At 33.6% G+C, this 17892-nt stretch overlaps 3 protein-coding genes across 9 annotated transcripts; 2 read left to right on the forward strand and 1 right to left on the reverse strand.

Moving 5' to 3' along the window:
- The first annotated feature begins 1571 nt into the window (after nucleotides 1-1571).
- On the forward strand, nucleotides 1572-4447 carry LOC123203044 (cold shock protein 2-like). 7 transcript variants are annotated; one of them, XM_044619200.1, is made up of 3 exons: nucleotides 1572-2386; nucleotides 2860-3021; nucleotides 4225-4447. In XM_044619200.1, exon 1 carries the CDS (start codon nucleotides 1777-1779, stop codon nucleotides 2299-2301), a length of 525 nt encoding a protein of 174 aa, XP_044475135.1. In that variant the 5' UTR covers nucleotides 1572-1776; the 3' UTR covers nucleotides 2302-2386; nucleotides 2860-3021; nucleotides 4225-4447. The 7 variants fall into 7 exon arrangements, with proteins under 7 accessions (XP_044475135.1, XP_044475136.1, XP_044475138.1 ...); XM_044619201.1 differs by having other exon boundaries at nucleotides 2860-3009; XM_044619203.1 differs by having other exon boundaries at nucleotides 2860-2953.
- Nucleotides 4448-8652: 4205 nt separating this feature from the next.
- On the reverse strand, nucleotides 8653-11410 carry LOC123203057 (auxin transporter-like protein 3). The gene is made up of 8 exons (XM_044619220.1): nucleotides 11216-11410; nucleotides 10935-11120; nucleotides 10426-10538; nucleotides 10149-10332; nucleotides 9805-9902; nucleotides 9516-9723; nucleotides 9144-9401; nucleotides 8653-9056 (listed from the first exon to the last, which is right to left on the reverse strand). Exons 1-8 carry the CDS (start codon nucleotides 11369-11371, stop codon nucleotides 8862-8864), a joined length of 1398 nt encoding a protein of 465 aa, XP_044475155.1. The 5' UTR covers nucleotides 11372-11410; the 3' UTR covers nucleotides 8653-8861.
- A 5170-nt stretch (nucleotides 11411-16580) lies between these two features.
- Nucleotides 16581-17813, forward strand: LOC123203642 (pathogenesis-related thaumatin-like protein 3.5). The gene is made up of 3 exons (XM_044620085.1): nucleotides 16581-16673; nucleotides 16761-17424; nucleotides 17529-17813. The coding sequence occupies exons 1-3, from the start codon at nucleotides 16616-16618 to the stop codon at nucleotides 17653-17655; spliced, it is 849 nt and encodes a 282-aa protein (XP_044476020.1). The 5' UTR covers nucleotides 16581-16615; the 3' UTR covers nucleotides 17656-17813.
- The last annotated feature ends 79 nt before the right edge of the window (nucleotides 17814-17892 follow it).

A 17892-nucleotide genomic window follows, 5' to 3' on the forward strand; every position in this document is an offset into this window, starting at 1 on the left:
ACCATCTCCGACAGATGAATCTTCATTGACAGAGATGAAGAGACGTCTCTTCATCTCTTTGTCTTCATCCAGTTCGACCAACGATTGATGTTGTCAGCATCCCCTCCCGTCGTTTCCTCCTTGCCCGTGACTCTCATTTGTCCTTTGTCGTCAAGCATCGATTAAACTAATGAGCGGATGCGATGTCTCACTTCTATACATGACATCGTCGGTTGTCTAGTGTAAGAGAGAAGGCAAGATCTACATCAGCTCAACCTAGGCAAAGAAGGATGCTGGAGGGTGAGGAGTGGATGCTAGAAACTGAAGTTCAAGGGGGGTGAAATAAGGTTTTCAAAATTTTGGGGGGTAGCTGCAATGGGATAAAGATGGAAACCCTAAATGATGATGAAATGACACTTTTATCCTTTATACTAACAGTAAAATTTAATAGAAGTTAAATGACTGGTAGGTGTTTAAATTTTTAAAATTTCATGGATTGGAGTTTTAAAATATATTAAATCTTATGTGGGAATAAGTCTTTTGGCCTAAATAAAATTTAAGGCCAAAAGACTTGTAAACCAACCCACACAAACCCCAACACCCCCCCCCCCCCACAAATATGGTGAAATCCCAAAGTTCTTACTCTTCAACTTTCAAAAATTTAAACACCCGCCCATAAGTTAATCTATATTAAAAATCTCAATTAATATTAGGAGTAAAACTGTCATTTATTAAAAATTTAAAAAATTAAAGTTTTATCACATTTTCTCTCCAAGTTTGAAAAGTTACCCTTTCACCCCTAAGTTTTTTTCTCCTTCTCCTCTGATGACAATCTCCTCTTCGGCCGTTGGTGGGTTTTCTACCATCTTCAAGGTCAACTGATTTTCTCTTTTCAATGACCGATCTTCCATCTTCGATGGCCAATTTTATCGAACGTTGTTATAGTATTATTTGTATATAAAATAATCACATCATAATATATTATTATTTATATATAAAAATTACGTATATAGTATTATTAATAATATAATATGTATTATTTTCTCCAAAGCCTATAAGAGTGAGAATGTGAGTCAATTTGGGTAACATTTGGACGTTTGAGAAGTCCTTTCAGGCCCCAGATTTACCATGCCCAATCCTGGCAACCATATAAATTCAAAATATCAGAAAATCCCTTCATTATGTTTTGATGAAGTGGAACAACTACTTTCAACTATATTTTATTCTCAACTTAAAGAAATGGTGAAATCAATTATATCAAATAAATAAAATTTTTAATTTAATTATTGGTTTTATAATTATTATATTTTATAATAAAATATAATAATCTTAGAATGTTGAACCTATCCCAACTACCAATCAAGCTGCTTCATGGAGCTATAGATTTCTATGTAACAGATTAAAAAAAATCCAATTTGGATATTTGATAAGAAGATGAAAAAAAAAATCCATATTTCATTCGACAAATATCTTGTACAATTGGATAAATAGACCACGTACAGTTGTCATGTCATCCGATAAGAAGTCAAAGCGCTAAGCGGATAAATGAACAAACTTTTTGATCCGTACGATACAATCCAACATTTCCCATAATCACTACTCAACCGTTGGATCTCTTATGCATGTGGTCCCCGCCCAACGAACTTAAAACTAACCGCGCGCCGTTCTGACACAATTGGATCCATTATCAAATTAGTCACTACGTACACTTACACTGAGCATCTGACAGATCTTATACTGAATCTTCTGGAACATTCAACAAAGACCAGAACTATTCCTCTGGAACCTTCGAGGTCAATGGCTGAGACTCGGAGATCCACCGGCACAGTAAAATGGTTCAGTGCCCAGAAAGGCTTCGGTTTTATAGCGCCAGATGAAGGTGGCGAAGACCTTTTCGTCCATCAAACCTCAATTCGATCCGAGGGTTTCAGGACTCTCGCCGAAGGCCAACCTGTTGTATTTGCCGTTGATTTTGGAGAGAACGGCCGTTCGAAAGCCGTTGACGTGGAGGCCGCTTCCAGATCCCACCGTCCGGGAAATCACGGCGGGAGAGGCGGAGGGTTTTTCGGCGGAAGGGGCAGAGGAGGTGGTTATGGTAGAGGTGGGAGAGGAGGTCGTTTCGGTGGCGGCGGCGCGTGTTTTAATTGTGGAAGAATGGGGCATTTAGCTAGGGATTGTTATAGCGGCAGTGGTGGTGGTGGACGAGGTCGTGGATATGGTGGAGGCCGCGGCGGTGGAAGAGGAGGCGGAGGAGGACGGTGTTATAATTGTGGGGAGGAAGGGCATTTTGCGAGAGATTGTCCGAATTATGAACAAAAGTGAGAGATGAAGAATGAGAAGTTGTTAATTTTCGTGGCCAATTGTTTCGGTTTTTGCTTTGGTCTATGTTACAAGGAGATTTGGTAATGTGGGTGATTTTTTTCAACCTTCTTGCTTTTACATTATCATTGTTTTCTTATAAATTGATTTTCTTTCACACGATGTGCAATATGAAATGGAAAATCATAGTATTTATGGTCCCTTATTTTGCTGGCTGATGTTATTTCTTCCATGCTTTTTTGTAACTTACCATTTTAGGTTATACATTATTGATTTTGGTTTGACAATGTAGAAAGATATGCATGTTCATTAGTGTCACTGTCCTTGAGAGGAATCTTGATGTTTCAGACTTCTCAATTGATTGGAGTTTGTGGATTTTGTAGCGGATAGAATATCTAGAAATATTGTGGGTGTTCTTTTGTGGTAGCTTTTAAGTCTTATCTTGAGGAGCTAATTATGTGTCTGTGAGGACATGGTAGAATGCAGAGCTTGTTTAGAGTTTTCTTAAATCATTTATTAACTACTTTTTTTTTTTTTTAAAATTTTCATTTGCATTAACAGTTTAGAGGTCTGCGGAAAGTGCATCAAAATATACAAATAAGCTCATCTTATCCATTTCCCTTACAAGGAATGAGGACCAAGTCATATGGTTATGGTGGGCCTTGCATTCTTATATATCCTTATCTGTGTTTAGTAGCTGATGAGAGGCTGGTATTAAATGGAGTAAGATTGCTTTTATTTTCCTTTTGATTGGATCTGTCCTGCTGGATGATATAACACTTGGACTTATCTCATGGTTCTTTATTCTTTCCTTAAACCATTAGTGTAGATGAAATCATTCTTTCAAAAAAATCTCTGTCTGGACTCTGAACAACAAATAAAAGATTACTCCTAATATTTTAATAATTCTATATGATGTGCAGAAGTAAACTTTTCTTGTTGGTTGCATGCGAAAATGGATAAGATGTTGGGTTCTTAAAAGTCTATATAGTGGAAATTTGGAATAGCCATTCCCATGAATGTTAAATTTGTAGCGTTCAATTGTGAAACATGGAATGATGGTGATAGAGAAATGAAAAACAAAGCATTATTGGTACTTTTTTTGGTCTTATAACCTCAGAACAAGTTATTTTGATGCATCTTGTACTGCTAAACCTGTCAAATCTTTTGCTACAAATTAAACCTAAGCTTTGGAATTTGTTCTTCTATCATTTTCAATCCTATGATAACATGTATATTGATTTCTGTTTTCAAATATGAGGCAGGAATCGAAATTCTGCCTTTGGGTGCAATGGATCATTATGGAATTAGTGTATGAGCTGTTTGCTTATCTTGACTGAGTGTTAAATTTGTTTTGATGCATCCCTTTATGTTGAATATCTTTTTAAACACAACTTTAAATATCTTTTATTTTTTCACTGTGCTCAAGGGTGAAATTTCTTTGTATTGTTAACTCTGTTTTCTTGTTTTCTTAAGTGAAGCAGTTATAATGGTCTTTGCAATAAGCCAAATAAATGAAAGTTCATGTTTTATGGATAAAGTTGTCCAAATATGCAAATCACATCTTTGCAATCGATTAATCATTCTAGGTCATTGCCTTCCAAGTTTTCATCTTTTGCTTCCCTCTAAACTCTCTTAGTGTTTAAATAACTCTAATCAAATTCTTAATGGGCTGTTTGGGGTACAAGTGGACTTTGATCTTGGGAGAGAGCAGAGTGCACAATTCTATTGGCTTACATATGGAGTATAAAGTTTTAACATAACTAAACCCTATTTTGGTATTTACTTTGGTCAGTGGATGTTGGTTATTAGCAAAAATTTTTATTCATCTCTCAGAAATGCCCAATATTTATTTCCTTAATGATTTACTTTCATGCTTGAGATTTATCTATACTGTATTGGCAAAATGATTGCTACATTTTGTAGGCAGGAAACGGGAACTGTAGCATGTTACAGCTAATATGTTGACTTAAATTGTTGAACTTGATAACCCCAAGAAGAAGACAGGGCCCAGGGCTTCCTTGGTCATGCAGTTTTGTTTAAGGCTTTACCATGTGTTATCTTCGGTCTCACCAACTGTTTAAGAAACATGTTCAGCTGTGTTAAATTGGTTGATTTCCGTTCAATTTCCCATTCTAATCGGTTTACAGAACCTGCTTATATTTATTGTCAGATGCAAACTGATCGTACAAGTTTCTTGAGATTTTCTGTATCCTTGCTGAGGCTAAAATTTTGATGATTCCACAAAAGCTGAAAGAAGGCAGGAGACACAACACAACCAGAAAAACTGATAAAGTGATATGCTGTAGTTAGGGCTGGATTCGAGCCGAGCCAGCTCGAGCTCGAGCTCGGCTCGGCTCGGTTCGAGCCTGAAACGAGTCGGACTCTGCTCGGCTCGATCGAGTTTGAGCTGACTCGGGTTGGCTTGATTGATTTTTTTTTTAAATTTTTTATACAAAACGACATTGTTTTGATTTATATATATACAAAACGATATTATTTTGATATGAAAAACGAACCGAGTCAAACTCGAGCCGTCATAAAAAAACTGAGCCGAGCCCGAGCTGGCTGCGAGCTGAGTTTGATTCGGCTCGAATCCAACCCTAGCTGTAGTTTCCATATTCCAAGTCTGTCAATTGGTAAAATTTCGAGTTCAATGACTAGTTTTACAATTATTAAACCGAATAATTTGAAGGTCTAACTGAGACTCCAAGTCTTCTTGGCATTGTCTGGGATTCTACACTCAGTCATTCCTGCTACCCATGTCTATACAGTAAATCCAGAAGGTTGAGGGCACTTCAATTCAATCAGGATAGAATTCTTATCAAATCAGGGTGTTGAGATAAATCTTTGAATTGATAATGTTTTCAGTTGGGGAAATGATTGCCTTTAATTTATTGACCTTGACAAGACAAGGCTTGAAGAACCAATATTAGATATTTCAGTTCACTTAAGTAATGACAGGTCAGAGGAAACTTCCATGGACCCTTAACAGTTTTGATCAGTCTCTCTTCTCCATTTATAACCTTTTTTTCTTTTACGTTTCACTCTCTTTCTTCCATTATCTTCATGCAGAAAGTAAGAAAGTAAAAGAGAAAAAGAGGAAGCAGAAATACGAGAATGGGCCACTAGCTTTTGAAAGTCGAAATCTAGTCAATCTTCATGGGCAGGGATTTCAATCCCCGTCGCCATTAAGAATATCAATTTTCATTCTTGATCTAACACCATTATAGAGATAAAAATGATTCTCCATCTTTTCTTTATGAATACAAATCTTCTCCTCATCTTTATCTTTATTCTTATAAGAAAAAAACTTCTTCTTGTATTAGATAAACATAATATAAATATATTAAATAATAAAATAAATTAAAATTAAGACCAATCGATTATTTTAAATATCATAAATATAATATATTAATCACCTTAATATACACAACAAAAATATAAATAAATTTGAAAAAAAACATAACTAATATAAAACTATAAGGATATGTTAGATTTTAAACAAAAATATTAATATAAAGTGGTAGGGATGGGAATGAGAATTGGAACGAGGATGGAGGTGAGACCGGACAGAGATATATGTATCTCTGCCTTTAATTGTAGAAATATTTTTTATCTTTATTCATTTTTTTTGTTTTTATCAAAGAATTTTCTTTTTATTAGTATCAAAGACTCTAAGTTCAGATCAAAATTATTATCTCTATTAATAAAAATAAGACGATATATATCACTTTACATAAATTTAAAAATTTAATTTTAAAATCTTTTATATATAAAATCTTTTTAATGTAACTCGAACCATCCATCCCTTTGGAGTATAAAATTACTTAAACAACCATTATAAATTTTCAGAAAAAAATTAAAATTAAATCAAATTAAATCTGCTGGGAAAAGAATGAGAAAAGTAATGCTGCCTTCTGCGAATACATAATGATGTTCACAAGGTGACTAAGCAAAGAAAGCGGACGGTTGAAGAGTCCAACCATGTGATGACAGATGTTGGCTGATTGTGTCAGATCATGTAAGTTTACAATAATAGGTCCCACACACGTGTGCCTTACAATTTCTCGAGTCATGAATCTTCACCATCAAGATTTTATTCTTCTTCACAAGATTGCAACCCAAATGGATACAATACACAACAAAGCTATGAATGTTTGTTTATTTGTAATTTTTCTAAATAAATTTTCCTAGGGAAGTTTCATTCATGTTCATTGCTAGCTTCTCTCCTATTGTTTTTTTTTTTCTTGTAACGAGGAATCAATTATATTAAATTAAAAAAATTTTAAATTTAATAATTGATTCTATAATTATTAAATCAAATAAATCAAAATTATAATTTAATTTAAATTCATATTTTATTATATTTAAAATTTTATATTTTATTATTCAAACTAACCTTTTTAAGTGTTTCTCTTTTATTGTTGCTTGCACTCTTTGCTTAGCAACCAAATAAAAGATTCGGGGTCCCCATTAATCTTGGAAGTTCATCCGCTGGTCAAAAATCATTTATTTTCGTAGGATTAGATAGCCAGATTCGATGATCTCTGAGGGGAAAAAATAAAAGAAAGAAAATTGTGAATGGTCCCAATAGCAACTTATCATATAAACCCAACCCCACCATCTTTATCAAATCCAATTCATCAACGTCTTCAGATTTGCCCTTTCACTCTCATCTCTCATCTTTTTTTCCTGTGAGTTTGGTTAACCAGGGGTTAACTTATTAGGTTTATATTTGTAAGGAGGAATTCCACCTTATTATATCGTTCGTTCGAAGTTATATCAAGTATATCAAACAAATAAAATTATAGATCTATTGATCGATTTCATAATCATTGTATTAATTAAGTCAAAAATTTAATCATAAAATTAATATTATAAGAAAAAATTTAAATTTCTATTCTCTTATACATAAATTCTCTTTATTTTTCATATAAGCGACCCCTCATCGGCAAAAGGGAATATTGCTTTGTTGAGGAGTTGAAAAATGCTTTTTAAGAGATAATGAGCAGAAGACATCAAGTTTTGATTGCCCCTTTATAACTTTTTCCCATGTTGTGACCATTTCTCTTTTCAGAATGAAAGTTACGTAGCAAGGAAGATGGCAAGTCATAATAAGCACACAATGATCCTGGGCCCATCTTGCTCTTATGACCTTTGACTCACTTGTTGATGCCCTGCTTCTCAGCTCAACATGGCAAAATCAGCCTCGTTGGTTACGTGGGTATGCCCTTAAAACTACCTTGCTTTCTCGGTCTATGAGGGGCATCCTCCATAATTTATGTTCTAATCAGATGCTTCAGCCAAATAACTAAGAGGTTGAGCTGTGAAAACTGATATGCACATTCCTTTTGTCGTTTAAGACGTGTACAAAGAGGGCACATCAAATAATTAGGCAACTGTCCAGCTTGAGTTATGTGATAGGAACCTAAAAAAAATTAAGCAGCATTGAAATGCAATCAAATTAGGCTTTGCGGCCGACATGTACAGCTGCCCATTACGCGGCACCGCCCAGGGACAGCATTTTCAAATGTTATCATCGCTCTCACTGTTTTTTGCTGATGAAGTCAGACATTATTTACACTCATGGAGTTTTCAGTTTGGCACTTGTTGCAGTAGATTATTCTGTACACTGATTTGAGAGTATTTTTTCCGTATTTCTGTTTTTAAGATCATGTTTACTTGTTTAGATGGAGTGAATAAAAGCATTTGAAGTGTTTTTGGAACAGTAATTTATTTGAAAATGCTTTCCAAGAAAGCACTGCAAGCCCCTAAATTTGCATTTCATATTGCTGAATGGCCATCAATGATTGAATTCTGGTACAGATTCATAATTTGATTTTACAAGTCATTTACAAGATGATATCGTTTTGTAAATTATTTAGTTAAAATGACATCGGTTGTTTAATGAGTTACAAACTTAAATAATGAATCTGAATTATAAATTTGAGTCAAACTATTTTTTATTCAAATTAAACTTGAGTTAATAAGTATTCAAATTCGGTTCAGTTTGGATTTATCTCAAGTTTTTTATATACTTATAAGGTCCAAATTTGTAAATTTTTTAATAAAAATTTTAAAAAATTCATCATTAAAAGGTATAAATTTATTTAATTTTAACGAAAATATAAATAATGACCATTAAAGTTATATATAATGAGGGGAATATTTATCATTTTGTTATCTTATTCCTGCTAATTTTTTTAATTTATTTTCTTGTTAAAGATTATTTTTAGTGGTGATTTTGGACAAATTTGAGTGATATTAAAAGGAAAAAAAATGAGATAATTAAGTAAATCCCTAAAAAAAAAAAAAAAAACCAAGGGGAATTTGCATGCATTCTTAATGAGATTAGTCAACACCTGTATATAAAGGGTTGGCCATGAATATGATCGCCATCACACCTTACATGAAAATCATCAATAATAGCTCTCTCTTACAATAAAAACAAAATGATCGAAAAATAAATTAAGTTACAAATACCAATCTTTTTGCACACTTATATATGTATTTTAATCTGTAAACAATAGAATTTGTTTGTTCATCTTTCTTGAATTTTCTCAAGCCTTGTGAGGTGGGCATTGATAGCACTTAGTGAATAAGCCAAATGTATCAACTTGTTGTATGAAATGGAGCAGGCTTGCCCATCCTCCAAACCCGAATCCCACAACCAGGACCCATATCACTACAAAGCTGTTCATGGAGTACAAGCCAGCCCAACCTCCAAGGAATTTTGGTGGTCTCTCTACTGCATTCTGTTAAGGGACAAAATTTCATTTGACGTCTAAATGGTAATTAAAAAAGGTTAATTTCTTGAGCTAAAAATAATAAAGATGCCTGACCTCGCGAGCAGCTGCGGGAGCAAAAGTTATCATATGAGCTAATGCAGGAATGATGTAAACAGTGAAGCTGACAAGCAGAGATCCAACAGTAGAGTTGATAGGGCCAAAGAAAGGGAAAAGTATGGCTAGGAACCATATAGGGATCACCACAGGAAGTCTAGACAGTGCCCTCTTGAAGATGCTCTTTGTGTAATGAACGCCAATGAATTTCTCCCATACAAAGTATAGAGGAGTGCATGCAAATCCAAATGTTATAAACTGCAAAAATATTCATGCAAAGTACTCTAGTTTGCATTCTAAATTGATGTATAGAGAATTGAGAGAATATATAGGTTTTTTTTTTTTTTTTTTTGGGTTTGTTTTTGTGGTTACCTGATGAATAAGCATGAGTATGACAGCAGTATCTCTGAACCCAGTTCTTGGGAGCAATGCGAAAGCATTGGAATGGGTAAGAAGCATGTCTCCAAAAGCCCAATACACAGCAGAAGCCGATGGCAAAGTCAAGGTTAACACATAAAGCGTTGCCATCAAGTATATTAACTTGAATTTCTGCGGCTTCCACATCGCATGCATGATCTCCCTATATATATATATGCATGCAATATTCATATTAGCGTAGTGTATAGAGATCTGAAGGTTTATATAAAGACTGAATCCTCACACTGTGACCGCATGTCCACCAAAAGTATAAAGAATGTTAGTAGCTCCGGTGAAGTAGAGAACCATTTTGCTTGGGCCCGAGTGCTTCACTCCTTCAACCTTCAAAATATATACAGAAAAAAAAAAGATAAGTTAATCATCTGTTACTGTTATTTTATATGGAATTTAGCTCATGGGGAAGATGAATTTTGCTTAATTTGAACATTTATTTTAAAGATCATAATATAGAGTAATATTAGGCATACTCATTTTAAGTATATTTATATATATCATTATACAAGAAAATATTATTTTACCTTTAATTTAAAATTACTAAATAAATAAGTACACATATGGATTTTATACCTGTCCATGAATTAGGGAAGCTATGGTTAGATACCATGCAGTATAAGAAGTCATCATAAGGCCAACAAATGACCAAATTCTGTAGTTATGGAAAGAGGGAATGAAGATAGTTGTTGCACAGCAGGCTCCAAAGATGTAGGTCCAAGTTCTCTTGTCAAGATTGTCGTTTATGTAGTAGATGTTGCTGCAACATTAATGAAGATAATTAGAACAAATTATTAATTAATTATTCATTATTCAATCAGTGCTACCAACTTGAAAAATAGTCTAAGACTACCTTGCACAGGCAATCAATTGAATTACAGATCCAAATAGCAGAAAAGTGCAGTTGAAAAAGAGGCCTATATTCCTCCAGTGTTTCCCCAGTAGCCCATCCAGAACTTCAAACCACTGCATCAAGAGAAATATAAAGGGAAAATAACAATATCAGTAGGTTTTTATCCAGAGCAATGTTATTTTTAAAATATATACGCATAATTTTATTGTTTTATCAAGGAAGGTGAAATACTCCTCTTTTATTTTTTCTCTTTCTTTGTGCAATATTACAAATAGACAGTTAAGTTTTTATTCCTTTCAGAATTTCATTTTAGATAAGATAAACTAAACTTTCTTCCCTCCGTACGAATAGTTTGAATAGTATAAGTGAAAACTTTGGATATTGTGTATTCTAAGTCTTTTTTTTATGCTATTTCAAAATTATGCTCATGACTTATCTTGGTTGAGTGATTCGATGGGATTCCTTCTAAAACAGAAAAAACTAAACTAAAACTATTTATACATCCCTACCTGAATTACATGATTTCTGAAGTCAACCTTTTCTCTTTCCTTTCTAGTTCTGTACTCAACATAAAGAACACTTATGAGATAAGCAGTCCAGCTTCCCATCAGCCCATAAAACAGCTGAAAGAGAATTCCAGATAGCATCCCAAGTTGAGAGAATGAATATGGCAGTGTCAGTAGTACTTGTGCAACCTGCAAAAGCACCCAACAAAAATAAGTTCCATGAATGAAATTCTTATGGTAACCCGGTAAAGTACAAAGCAGAAGAGTTGTGTTGAACAAAGTGCCTGGTTAGAAGCACAGCTAAACCATGCATCATACGCTGATCCACCATGCCAAAAAAAGTAGGAAAATTTGCTCTTATTAGACTTGGAATCTTCCCCTTCTCTTTCCATTTCAATGTAGTTTCCAGCAATGACAGTCTCCACCTTCTCTGAAGCCATTGTTACAGCCTTGAGAAATGACGTTAATTGTTAGGGAAATGAGAGTGTATAAATAGATAAAAGAAGTGAAAAAAAAGTGCGTCGTTTCTTTGTTGCAGTTATGTTCACTTTTTAATAAATTATGGGCAATAATTGAGTCAACAATAGACGTGGACTTCACAAAATCATCTTCTTTTCTCGTGGTGGGTCTGCCGTCTGCCTAGGGCTTTTTTGAGTGGTGATATTTTTGCGGGTGCCTTTCACATGCCCACCTCTGCTTTTGGGTTTTCTTGGGCCTGACAGAGTGATAATGGGCCCATACTCTCATGAACGCACGAGCGGGATGCCCCACCTTCGACTCTTTATGTAGTAAATATTGGAAAATATTTTTTATTTTGCAATTTAAGAAAAAAAAAAATAGGAGAGAATGATTGCTTTTAGCTGGGCTCGGTGGTAAACATGATCAGTAGCACCACGTGTGCCAACTGGTTTTTACAAAAGCTTTCTCGTTCGGCCAATGACTATTGCCATAGAGTTAATTCTTTTATGTGTTAATTATTAAAAATTTAAAAATTTATCATTTTATTAAATTTTATTATTATTATCTGAGATAAAATTATTATTTAATAAAAATATTTAAAAAAATTATAAATTCATCACATCCCCAAGTTTAAAACCTAATAATTTATCTCATTTTTCTTTACCTAAAGTTTGAAAAACTTACATCTCCTAAGGTTTTTATAGTAGTTATCGACAGTTAGAGACGACGGTGTTCTCTCTCTCTCCCGATTTCTTTCTTAGCTGCAGTCTATTTTCAACCATCATCAGTCTTCCTCTCCCCTCACCAGTCAGTGTATAACAAGATCGAGATCTAAGTCTCTTTGTTACACAACCAAAAGAGGGGAGAGGATGACCGATAATGATTGAAAATAAGTCACAATTGAGAGAGAAACTAGGAGGGAGGGAGAACGCCACTGTCATTGTCATCTCCGATAATCGATAATTACTAAAAAAACCCTAAGGGAAATGAAGTTTTTCAAACTTTGAGTGAAAAGACTTTATTAGTTTTTAAACTTAGAGATTGAAAATTTGATAAAGTTTTAGTTTTTAAAATATTTTTATTATATAATAATTTTATCCCTGATAATAATAATGAAATTTAATATAATTGTGAGTATTTAAATTTTCGATAGTCAATGAATGAAAAATTGGGTTTGCACTAAACCTTGGTGGGAAATAGTCATTTGGCTTTCTCTTTTTTGAAAACTTTATTTGTATATATTTATATCTCTTTTTTTTAATTTTATTTGTATATATTTATATTATTAGATATTTAAGAAAAAAGTGGTTGGGGATTGGTTATTAAACTTGAGATTTTATTATTTGATGTGATCAATTTAAATTCGAAAAAATAATTTAACTCAAATAAAAAAAATTTATTATCAAAAAAGAAAAACAATATCCAAACTTGCCCAAATGCCCTTGGTGAGAGGTCATTGGATTAATTAGTTTAGAGGAAAGGCAAAAGATAAAATTAGACTGCTCGGCAATCGCTTATGTCTTCAACACTTAACGCCATTACAGAAACAACAGAAATTAAAATAAACTTGCAACTTCACTTTCAGGACAAACCGTATTCTTCACATTGTATTTGTATTTGTTATTTGGAAATGAATCTTTTCCCTCCAGGCCCAATCTTTATCTTCATGGCCATGATATGGTATCTTGACTTGTAATGATTAGGATGGATTTTGAAGATTGGAGAGGGCTATTTGTGTAAATGAAAAATTAATAATAAATAATTATTTAACATATATTATCATATTAATCTGACAAGATTTGTTTTAATTTGAAAAAAAAATGAGATAAGGTGTGCAGATAGTAAGAAAATAAGTTCGGTATAAAACACGTAAATATATATATATCGTGTATTTAAAATAAGTATACAAGCCGAAAAGTTGGTTTAAATGACGAAGAGAAAAACTTTTCTTATGAAACACTGAGTTCAAATAACATGAACTCTCATATATGAGAAGCTAGGATACGAATATCTTGAGATTGATTAACAATGTATCACAATAAATCAAACACTTAATTTATTCAATGTAATAATTATAAGTCTAGTCACTAAAACTTCGAGTTTAATTATCCAATGAAGTCGGACAACATTCCCTTATCTTAAAAAAAAAAACAAAATTGATACGTATGGTATTGCCCTCGGCATAAATATAACATTTCTATAAATATAACAATTATGAAAAGCTCAGCCATGGAAATTATTTTATTGTGGCATGATATACTTGTTTCTCATGCCACGAAAACGAGTTGATTATTACCCTTCTGCTCTTTCTGCGGCTTCTAAAGTCGAGAAGTTGAAGATCAGAAAACGACTCACAGAGTTCCTTGTTTAAATGTGTTATACAGGAAAACTCATTGCCAAACTTATAGAATGACACTTTAAAAGAGAAGAAGCTATTCTAAAACGACAATCTATTCCCAACAGAATTGGCATGTAAGTAGAATTTCTTTAAAATTCTTTTGCCTTTTAAATTAATAGGAATCAAAGATAGCTTAACTCTTTGATATGTTCTCCCCCAATTTGCATGAGTGTGGCTCCTAGCCAATTTGCTTGCTCCTTCTGTTCATTGGAGTGCTGCTTCTTAGAGTCAATGAGAAAAGCAATGAGTTCACTCTACCTGATTAATCTGGACTATAACCTATGACAATCATGGTTCCTCTTTTGCAAGCTTCCTTCCGTGGCAGCAAATTCAAGCCGCAAAGCCTTAACTTTAGTCTTATGGCGACCACAAGTTTGTGACTTGCTAGACCATCCCTTCTTTGCGTAGGTTCCTATTTCACTCACTATCTAAAAAGACAGAATGAGCTTCCTCCAAGAGAAGAAGAAACATACTCAAGAATTGCAAACAAAAGTAGCATTTAGTCAAGTTACAGGAGACACATTCACAAACAATAGAATTAATGATGTAACAATCTACTTGATCAGCGCCATATTCCGCGAAGATCTTCAACTTTCGAGAATCGATTCCAAGTGTCCTCTAAGATGCACCTCTTTATCATCGAGGCTACCACGACAAACTCAGGGCCTGTCTTGACAAATGGCTCCACATCATGAACCTGAAAAGAAGAATGAAGAAGAACACATGCCCTCTCTAAGGCACAAGTAGCCTGTATACGGCTACCCACCGTCCGTAACCATATTAGGAATGCCTTCAAGACATAACCTTTTCTTTTGCATCTTTATAGGCCATTTTCTCTTATCCACAATAAGATCAAGGAGTCGTATTTCCCCTACTCGTCGTTCTAGAGAATTGATAGGGAGATTGATTGTAGAATTGCTTCCTTTAGAAGAGGTTTACACTCTGAACTTCCCTCTCTTTCCATGGACAACTGAATAATTTTGATATCCACACAGATAAGAAGAGGAGAAAAATATAGATCAGCAGATATGTCGAACCAGATTATAAGATTTCCTACACCAAGCATTACCATCAACACATTCTGAAACCTAAAAGCCAACAGCAAAGTACGTTAAATAGAGTCAGATAAACTCACTGTCTCAGCTGTCGGTGAAGGGAACTCTCAAAGAAATGTAAGAAATAATCTTCTGAGTTCTTCAGAGAATCTAAAAAAACTTGAAGAAAATGGTAGACTCAAGAAACTTTAGGATGAAAGAAATTGAAGCATGAAGTCTTTTTCTTATAGGCAAATTAAGACAGAATGGGAAGAAATCCTAGCCCCCCGTTCCAGTCCCATGACATGTGTCATCGATTTGATGATGCACATGCAGTCTGTTCAAGAAAAACTCATAGGGATTTGAAGCGACAAATCGCATATGACATAGATGAAGCGTACATCTCCATAATGATATGCGAAAAAAAAGACCTTAACTATCGAAGTGTTTTACACATAATTTTTTATATTTTACGATATAATAAGATATAAATAAAAAATAATATATATTATAAAGTGTATCATTAATAATATGATATAATAAATATATCATATGATAGAAATGATATGATATATATTATTAATTTAATATAATATATTTTTTAGATAAAATGATAATATAGTTAGATATGTATGAAAAATTTTAAAATTTTAAATATGTTATTTTATTTTTTTATTTTTTAAAAGCTATATTATATAATATTTGATATCTGATAGATAAAATTAAATTTTTAATACATGATATAATATATAATTCAATTACTATAATTTTATATCTAAAAGTGAAGAGTTTTTAAAGTTCTATCAATACTCTAAAAACTAAAAGACTCAGTTACAAAATAAAACTTCTATTTAATCAATATCAAAAAGTAACATCAATCTCAGAAAATAACATTAAAAAATTGTAATGTCACTACAAAGGGATAGGAATCTTACATATCCTCAAGATAGTTTGATCCTCTGGTAGAAGTCCGCCGCTTAGATGTATCAACCTGCAAAATTATATTTTATTTTTATTTTATGTCTATTTAAATAAATAATAATTTCCTATCAATTAGAATTTTTATAATTCTCATTTCCAATATGAAGTAAAAAAGAATTTAATTTAAAATTTAAATATTACATATAATAACGTAACTCCACCTCTTTATTCTAAAATATAATATTATAGATACATATTTTGTATACACAATCAAATATATAGATGATGTATCATCATGTGATTAGATGTTATTTTATCTTTAATTCAAAATTATCTAATTATATAATAACATATTATTTATATATTCAAATTTTATTAAAAAAAGAGTACGAATAATTTTATTGTACTAAAAATTCGAAGAACTAAACAGAGGTAACAAAAAACTTTCTAAAGAATTCTTGTATTCTCAATACCCTACCGAAAAATTTTCCCAAAATCATAGGTAATTTAATCATGGTTCCCTCACAATGTTATGTCCAAAAACTCGCATTGACAAATTGCATTGTACTTGTTCATATGTCTGTTCCCTTTTTAATTTTGAAAAGTTTATTTGCCGATGGAACAGTTCTGATTTATGTGAAACAGGTGTCTAGAAAGGTAAAAGCAAAACGGAACCTGGACAAACTTGCGGGAAAGGATTAGGAAAAGAATCAAAAGGCTCTCCAGAATTCGTTAATTAATGCATGGTTTCCTTCTAACTCTCTCTCCTTCCACACGTATTCTTCTTTACTTCTTTCTTTATATGCTTTCTTTTGTCTCTGTTTCTACCCCACCTCATATCAAAAGATTGTGAGAGAGGTTTACAGAAAGAGATGGCAATAAATGATTTTCTTTTGCCACTTTTTTTAACTCTAGTTATAGCTTCGTCAGGTAATATCTTTAACATAATTTTTACGTTATTCATATGATAATACATTATCTTAATTGTTTCAATTTTGTTTGATTAATGATGTCCAGGGGCAAGATGGGCCGAATGTGCAAGAATTTTCACAATCGTAAACTCTTGCAAGGAAACAGTCTGGCCTGGAATCACCCCAGGCGACAATTTCAACGGCGGGGGATTTGCTCTAAAGTCAGGCCAATCAATCGTCTTCAAAGCCCCGGTGGGGTGGAGTGGGCGAATATGGGGTCGATCGGGTTGCAAATTTGACAAAAAGGGCAATGGCACATGCCAGACAGGAGCCTGCGGCACAGCCCTACAATGCGGAGCCTCGGGTGCCACCCCAGCAACCCTGGCTGAGTTCACCCTTGCGCAATTGGACTTCTATGATGTTAGCCTCGTCGATGGCTTCAATTTGCCCGTCACTGTCACCCCGATAAACGGTAAGGGAAATTGCAGCGTTGCTGGTTGTGATGGCGACATGAGAGCCAGCTGCCCCTCCGAGCTTGCCGTTAAAGCCAACGGAAAAGTCGTCGCCTGCCGAAGTGCATGCGATGTGTTTAACACGGATGAATATTGTTGCAGAGGCGTTTATGGAAACCCTAGAACTTGTCAACCAACTTATTATTCAAAAAAATTTAAACAAGTCTGCCCTACTGCATATAGTTATGCTTATGATGATCCTAGCAGTATTTTTACTTGCTCAGGAACTGATTATGTTATCACTTTCTGCTCTTCCGGGTGAGTCCACATTTTGAAAATTTCATCAGTTTGTAAGGGCTCTTTGTAATTTTCTATGTTAAATTCAAATTTCTGAATGAGCCAGCCGTTTTGATTGATTTCAGGAAGCGGCCAGTTTGCACTTATCATAACAACAAGCTCTTCTGCAGCGGCTCCAAATCGATGATTAATAGACGATGGCATGTGATGATTGCCGTAGTATTAACGGCTACCTTGTGGATAATTTCTTGAAGAATTATTTTGTTGTAAATTTGAATTTGTTAATTTTTTTTTTAATTCTGGAAAAGAAACAGTACAGCGATTGTGATTATTTATAATTCTGTACGTTGATTTTTAAACCGCCCGCATTGTCAAAGAAAAACAGATTTAATGTTATTCTTTTACTAAGATTTTTAATTTTTTTAATAGTTTTTTAGACCTCCAAGGCTATTTAAGTAAATAGTTCAATTAGAGATGACAACAGATCGG

This window comes from Mangifera indica, chromosome 19 (assembly GCF_011075055.1).
Source record: "Mangifera indica cultivar Alphonso chromosome 19, CATAS_Mindica_2.1, whole genome shotgun sequence".
Lineage (NCBI taxonomy): Eukaryota > Viridiplantae > Streptophyta > Magnoliopsida > Sapindales > Anacardiaceae > Mangifera > Mangifera indica.